We start from the raw sequence: 7,972 nt of genomic DNA, 5'->3' as shown, positions 1-7,972 counted from the left end.
GACACGTCTTTAACTCCAGCAGCAAAACTGGGACCCAGAGCTCTTGGGAGGCAAAGGGTGACACTCGCTAGTGAAATGAAGCTTTAATACCGTTGCTAATAGGCGTGCCTGTTCACAAGGTGTGTGGGAACTCATTCCTAAGGGTTCCTATATCTTTTAGTTAATCTAACTATGCCTAGCTAGGAAGAATGCATGTGGGCAAATAGTGTTGAAAGAATGAGGATAGGCTCTTGGGGCAAATCCAGTCACAAAGCAGATGACTGAGGAAGATAACAGAGTTAAGACATAGTTAAAACTGGGCAGTTCCTTAGCTTCTTTTGCAAGAAATCTCTAGGGAAGTGGACTTTGAATGTTTCTCCTGAGATTTTAAAGTGCTTGTTTATTTTCCTCTTCTTCTTTTTTTTTATGGTTGAATACTCTCTGAAGACAATCAGAGGCCTGCCAGGGTGGGACTCCTGGCTGGTTCCAGCACTGTCCTTAGGCCTCTTTCTAACTCTAACTCATTGGAATTGATGCACTTTGTTTAATGGATGTTGTCCTTTTTTTTTTTTCTTCTTTTTTTTAAGCTGCTTGTTTGGAACAAAATGAAATGCATATTGCATTGTACCCTTCCTGCTTGCTGTTTTTCTCTTAAATTTAAAAGTTATGCATTGAGGATAAAGTACATTTAAGAAATATGCGGAAGAATACCTATTAAAATAACTCCCATAAAATTTGATGGTATAACTTCAAGGGATTAAGAAATAACTATTTTGGATGAATATTTTGCGCAGTGGTTTTTTTTTTCTTTTGGTGTGTGAATAAGAGTGTATATAAATGTGTGATATATTACGACACTTTTAAGTGGTCATCAGAAAATTAAAACAGGTCTTAAGGTATATATTTAACTTCCTTTGACAGCAAGGAAGGCGTCTTGACCAGAGTAAATCCTTCAGAACTTTCCAGTGGGACCTCAGAGAATCATCTCTGAATGGAGGAGAAAGTTCGTGCTTCAATAAAATTAACCTTTCCAGAATTCTCCCCGTCTCTCCTGCCGTCTGATCTTTTCCCCTCTGGATTTGGGTGCTTTTTAACTACAGTTCAGAAAAGGTAGGGAGAGCAGAATTTCCCAGAGTGAGCTTGCTCCTGTCACTGGGGACTCTGCTCCTGATCTCTGAAGACTGTTGGTCTTTACTTTTGCCTTGGTACAGCAGCAACTGGCCTTAGGATTCCTCCACATCTGGATGTGCAGAGCACTGCTTTGTCAAAAAATGCGTTTTTCAGCTCTCTGTGTAATTTTCCTTGAGCTGTGTCTTCAAGCAATCAGTAATCTTATGCCCAACTGCAGTCTCTTCTGCTCTAAGTACACATCCTACTGATTGGTTCTCTCTAAACATGAACTGTAACTTGAGCATACCCATAAGGGACCTTTTAGACTCAAGACAACGGTAATGCAGTTTTTCCTTACCTGTTCATTTTCTTAATCATTTTCTGTATTTTCCCATGGTCAATACTTGTGGAGAGTTTTAAATTTTATAAATTAAAAATCAGTTTAATTTAAAAAAGCATTTTGTTGCATGCTCTCTGTGCCAGGCACTATGTTGGATTCAAAAGTGTGAATAAAAATCAGTTCCTGTCCTCAAGAGGCTCACACTCAGCTGGAAGAGAGAGGTGTGTACAGCCGTCTAGCAGTCTAGACTGCTAAAAATTTAGCAGACTGAAAAGTTCCAGTGGAGCAGCCAGCACACACAAAGTAATCTGGATGCATGAAGCATGGGTAGCAGTTCATAATGCAGGGAAAAGGAAACTATTCCATGTAGCTAGAATGCTATGTATAGGCACAGAGGTGTGGAAATACATTTTTTAAGAGAAGGGCTGGAGAATTGCCTCTAAGGAACCAATTAGCATTTGTGTTCCCCAGATAATCAAGTTAGTATTCCTATTAACCAAGAAAGCTTTTGGATAGCATTTAACATTTTATGTAATTGGATTTTTTTTAATTGAAATTTCTTGATGGCTATCTTAAGGGAAAATTTCCCTAGATTTGATTTTTATTGTTCAACAAATGTACCCCAGTGTCCACTGGAATAATACTGTGTACATTGGCATTAAGTGGATGCAATCCTGGTCAGGGACCTGAGAACAAGAGATGTCTGGAGAAAAGCCAGAGGTGACAGAGGGTAGATGACAGAATGGGGACTAGAGGTCCTAGTTGAGGAAGAGAGCAAGTTCCAAGGAATCAGAGTTGAATGAGAATAAATGTGTTTATATGGAGGGAGGCTCTGGAGACTGAAAATACCAGCAACCTGGTTTTCTTTTATGAATCACGTTCAAAATTAACAAGGTGGGGATATATTCACACGTTTACAGTATACACCCCATATATTTCTAAGTGAAGGCAGTTAGATTGAAATTGACAATGTAAATTACGTTTATGGGGGAAAAAGTGGATTGGGGCCTGACTGATGAATTAAAGCTATGCCTCTTGGGGACTTCCCTGGCTCTCCAGTGGTTAACACTTCACCTTCCAATGTAGGGGGGGTTGCAGGTTCCATCCTTGGTCGGGGAGCTAAGATATCACATGCCTCCTGGCCAAAAACCCAAAACATAAAACAGAAGCGATATTGTAAAACATTAAATAAAGACTTTAAAACCAGTCCACATTCCCCCCCCACCCCCCACCCCCCACAAATCTTAAAAGATTAACCTTTGGCCAGTATATCGGTACTAACGAAAGGTAGGACGCCGAACGTCTGGGTTGAAAGGAATATCATCAGTTTTCCTCAACGACCTGCCTCAGAATAATCCAAGCTGCTTGCCGAAATGCAAGTTACTGACTACCTCTCAGAACAACTGAATCGGAATCTGAGGGAGGAATTAAGAACTATTTTTTCACATTCTTCAGGGGTGAGGGGTTTATCTTGGAGGGAAAAAGATTTTAGACAGATCTTCCCTGCTTCTGCCCTCAGGGCCAGGAGCTCGGGGTCCAGGGCGGGACTCAATCCGGTTTGAGTCGCCCGCCTCACCTGGTCCGTCCTACCTGTGGTGGGGACCCAAGACACCGCCCCCTCGCCGACCGGAGCCCCGCCCTTCGAGAGGGAGAGCGGGAGCGGCCAAGGCCCGCCTCCACACCGAGTGTGGCCAATCAGGAGCTGCGGTCTCAGACGTCGCGTTACGCGCGGCGCTGAGTCGGCCGCGGGGCTGAGGTACCGGCTCCCGGCTCGGACTTGGGGCTCTGGGCTCGGTGGCGCGGCCCCAGCAGGTTGGGAGGCCCGGCGGGCGGGCGGGCGGCGGCGCCCAGCGCCCCTCGCCAGGCCCGCTATGCAGGGCCCTGCCGGGAACTCGAGCCACTCACTGCCGGGAGGGCCGCCCTCCACAGTCGCGTCCGGAGCGGGCCGCTGCGAGAGCGGCGCGCTCATGCACAGTTTCGGCATCTTCCTGCAGGGGCTGCTCGGCGTCGTGGCCTTCAGCACGTTGATGCGTGAGTCCCGGACCCCCGCCCCTCCTGAGGCCTTGCGCCTCAAGCTTCTGGCCCACCGGCCTCAGGGACCCTCCTTTCTGAGGAGTTCAGGCCTTGGGCCCTTTGACGAAGGTTCCTTATTCGCGCGAGCCCAGTCTGGGCATTCCCAGACAACGGGGAGCTCTGGCCCCAGACCCAGGGTCCTGAGTTCCTCATCTTATCGCGTCAGCCTCTAGTCAGGGGTCACTCCTGCTCCTCTCTTCACACCACGCACGCCTCTCTTCTGAGATGTCCCCCTGCAACCGTATCATTGCGAATTAAAGCTACCTCACTTGACAGCCTACGGCCATGACCCGCAGGTGGCATATTCCTTTCAGCCCCCTCTTAAAAGTCTGTTCTTAGCCTCCTCTTCACACTTTGAATCCCCATCCCCCAGTCTGATACTGAGTTTTTTGGTTTTTCTTCACCTTTACGTCAGGATTTACTGTCTCCCGTTTGCATGTCAATCCTGTCCTGTCACCTTGCAATACCGGACTTGTTAGGTAGGTCGTGCGTTCTGTTCCCAGTACCGCCTACCCCATCTCCCCTTCTCCTTCAGCCTAATTTTCTGTTTTGGTTGGAGCAGGACCCACCCGGACTGCCTTCTTCCCCGCATCTCCTTTTTTTTCTCCTTTGCCTGAACGGGCTCACCTCTTCAATCTCTGTCCCAAGCTTTCCTAATCAAGTTGCATCTCAAGTCTCCCCTGGCTGTTCCCTTTCCCAGCCCACTTTTGTTTATGTTTCAAGTATTCTTCCTTTCTGTGAGACTTGGGGAACTTTAGAAACTTAACAGAGAAGCAGACTCAGAGGGTCTGAGGAGATCTTAGAATTTCTGCGCTAAATCATCAGGGGCCCTTCCTGGAGAGTTTCATGATGAGGAAAAAAGTCCCAGATAGGCCCTCTGGAAAACCATAAGTTCCAGCTTGTCATGTGTACCACTGGTGACGGGTTATGTTTCCTTAGTGCACGTACTTCCTTTTATTAAAGTGATAGGAGGCCTGGTTCCCCTGTGATTGCATTTCAGGGAAGGGAAGGGTTTAACTGTTTTTTACAGAGGTATTCATTCCAAAATGACTTCTCAGAACTTCCCTACTGTTCTCACGTGGGCAGAATGGGAAGTTCCTGCAAAAACTATGCTCCTTGGCATCTGGGAAGGAGCCTGCAGCCATGTGTGTCTCATAGAGTCCAGTTGCTAGAGTTGCAGCTTTGCTTGTTTATGATGCAGGCCTTCCTTATTTGGGTGAATTCTTCCAGGCTTTAAGTAACCCTGAAGAGGCTGTTTTTGGACACTACTTTTTTTCTGGTTGCCTGACCTTTGTAAGTCTAGCAGCAAGTCCTGGACTATATATATTTGCTACATTTTCTCTCCTTTTCAATCTCTAGTTGCCTTGCTATATTTTCCCCACTGAACAAATACCCACTTGTTCCCACAGTAATAATATGTGACGACTTAGCCAAAATCAGCTGCTGACTTGAGTGCGTGAACTGTATGTGTATGTGTTCGAAACTTTGTGTGGGGGTCTGCGCTTCTCTCCCCACGTCTCTCTCCTCCAGCTGGACTTCTTTTCTATCTAAAGGAACTCCAGGTTTAGGTTTGTTCCCTAACCTAAGATTTATTAGCATAGTTTTGGCTGTTTTCATGAGTTTGATTGATACTGATGGCCCCGCTTATTCCCTGGGGTTTGATACTTGTGATTCAGAGAGGGAAATGTGATTATGACAGGGCACAGTTGCTCACAGCTGAGAAGTGTGCCAGGTTGAAAGTTCAGAGTGACAGTGCTGGCCCTGTGAGTCTTCAGGGACACAAACACTTCTGTACTTAATCTTCAGTGTGAGCACAAGTGCAAATCTCACTGTGGCTGGTGTATTCCGAATGCAAAGGCAGGACTAGAAGTAGGGGTTTTTTTGCTCAGTGTAAGCTAGACATGGAGGAACTTTGTGGCAATGGGTAGTAGGTCTTGGGACAATGATAAGTAGGGGTGATAGGGAGAAGAGTTGGAAAGGCTCGAGCTGTGACTAACCTGGACACAGGCATGGACTTGAATTGAGAGCCTTTTTCCCCCCACCTAGAAACAGACAGCAGACCAAGGAGAGTCCCACTGCCCAGGACCAGTCCCGGGAAGTACTTTTCTTCTCTCTTAAACTTGTTGGTTCTATTGAAATAGAACTGTAGGGCTTTTCCATTTTGCAGAGCTGGGAAGAGGAGAAGTCATTTAGAAGCTGCTTTACATTTTGAAATGAACTTTGCTGGGGAAAAGGAAGGGGAAAGAGATGGTCTCAAGGAGGTTCTCTTGCTTGGGTTTGGCTATCTTCCTGGTCACAGGACCTGTTCCTCAATCTGGCACAGCTGCTGTCAGGAGTGCCAGGCTCCCACAACAAGACTGCTCATCTTGTAACCCTTTGAGGGAGGTCTGGGTTTGTTGAGATGAGGTCACTTCATTCTTTATCAATTTTATTATTAGAGGGCCTTCCCCCTCTGGGTTTTCTGAAGTGTTTCAGAAATGCATTGGGTGTAGAAGTGGAAGGAATTGCTTTTTTCAAGCATAGTTCATCTCTCTTTTTTGAGGGGGAGGGGGGGCGCCGTTCAACATGTGGGATCTTAGTTATCTGAACAGGGATGAAACCTGTTCCCTCTGCAGTGGAAGGGCGGAGTTCCAACCACTGGACCACCGAGGAAGTCCCCAAGTATATTTTTAATACCAGTCATCTCTCCTCAGCAGTCAAAACTAACAGCCCCTGTCCTCTGTGGAGTTTCAATCGTTTTCCTTCTGGTGCTTTCCTCCTGTGTGGTGAACTCAAGACACTTCTTACAACTTCCCAGTTTTGAGGGCTGGTGCTATTCTGTTTTCCTGTTAGACCAGCTTTGTTCTATAGGATGGATCTATTTCTCTGCTAGACAGGCCATATACAGTATGGTTGCCTGGCCTGCATAAGTCTTGCAGCAAATCTTGGACTGTATATGTTTGGTACTTTTTCTCTCCTTTTCAGTCTCTAGTTGTCTTGCTGTAGTGTTTTCAATCCCTTCACATCCTGATTTTGGTGAACCCTCAGACCACTGTTTCTATGTTTCTTTTTCTATCCCCCAAATCATTTTTTTTCTCCATTTACAACTTGCTGTGTTTTTTACCTGAAGGAACACCCTCTTATATCTCAGGAGAGGATTTTGATTCTCATGGGGATTTCTCATGCTGATGCGTGGCTCACTGTGTAGGGCTTTTCAGGTGTCTCAGGCCAGGCAGTTGGGAGTTGATGTGATAGTTGATATGTATAGCTGATTCTTTAAGCTACATAAACATACAAGCCACCATCCACAGGCGTGTGCCAGTGTCAGCATCCCCTTGTTCAGGTGGTGAGCTTTCCAGAGGCTTCAGCTAAGGTACCTTCTGTGTGCAAGGAAAGCCCAACAAACTCAGAGACAAGCTTTTAAAGGGCCTTCCCCCTCTGGGTTTTCTGAAGTGTTTCTGAAATGCATTGGTGTAGAGGTAGAAGGAATTGCTTTAAACGAGGGACCTTTGCCATGCTCTACCTGCCAAGTAGTTCTTCTTGTTTTGGTGACTTTATCTACGGTCTGTGATTTAATTAAGTCACAGCAGAGCTGAGCAGTTCTGGGGCTGCCTTGTGTGTTCCAAGTGAGTGGCCCAGCCATCAGCTGAAGGTCATTATTGACCAATGTGTATGTTGGCACTAGGGTTATTTACTCTCAGGACCTGTAAATGCAAAGCCCACTCAAGCCTCCTTCACCGTGCACCGTCAGAATCCTGGCTGAAGTGTAGACAGGATTGCCCTTTTAACAAAAGCATTTATAGAGTTTGGATAAACCTACCTGACTATTTTCATGTGACAGATTTGGGCACTAGCCAGTTAGGAGAAGATGTCAGTGTTTTATGAGGACACTGCTGGCATTGAGAAATGATAGCTTTTTTCCTGAGGTCCAAAGTAACATTACAGACTAGTCTACCCAGCTTTGAGATCTTGATCTCATATAAGAGTCCCTGCCATTTTGTCAAGCAGTGAGCTGGCCCCCTTGTGTGTTCTGTACAGATATATGCATATTGGGACAGTCTTTCCTGGGATCACCCCTCCCCACCCCTTTCCAATATTTATCTTAAAAAATGTCAAATATATAGAAAAGACAATAATACAATGAATGCATATCTGCCCTCCACCTAGATTGAAAAATTGTTTACCGTTTGCCACATTTACTTTATCTCTTTATACGTTTTTGGGGAGAAGGGGGTAGTACATTTAAAGATAACTTGAAGCCTCTTGATGAAAGTGAAAGAGGAGAGTGAAAAAGTTGGCTTAAAGCTCAACATTCAGAAAACGAAGATCATGGCATCTGGTCCCATCACTTCATGGCAAATAGATGGGGAAACAGTGGAAGCAGTGTCAGATTTTATTTTTTGAGCTCCAAAATCACTGCAGATGGTGACTGCAGCCATGAAATTAAAAGACGCTTACTCCTTGGAAGGAAAGTTATGACAAACCTAGACA

General features: G+C 45.6%; 1 protein-coding gene across 1 annotated transcript in view; it reads left to right on the top strand.

The window, feature by feature from the left end:
• Positions 1-3,285: 3,285 nt before the first annotated feature.
• STIMATE (STIM activating enhancer) overlaps positions 3,286-7,972 on the top strand; it is a 56,652-nt gene continuing 51,965 nt past the window's right edge. The window contains exon 1 of the mRNA XM_052648923.1: positions 3,286-3,460. Coding sequence (XP_052504883.1) covers positions 3,301-3,460 — 160 coding nt within the window. The 5' untranslated portion in view covers positions 3,286-3,300. The remainder of the gene's footprint in view (positions 3,461-7,972) is intronic.

Source organism: Budorcas taxicolor, chromosome 1 (genome assembly GCF_023091745.1).
Source record: "Budorcas taxicolor isolate Tak-1 chromosome 1, Takin1.1, whole genome shotgun sequence".
NCBI classification, from domain to species: Eukaryota; Metazoa; Chordata; class Mammalia; order Artiodactyla; family Bovidae; genus Budorcas; species Budorcas taxicolor.
The sequence above is the reverse complement of the archived record's forward strand: the minus strand, read 5'-3'. Positions and strand labels throughout refer to the sequence as shown.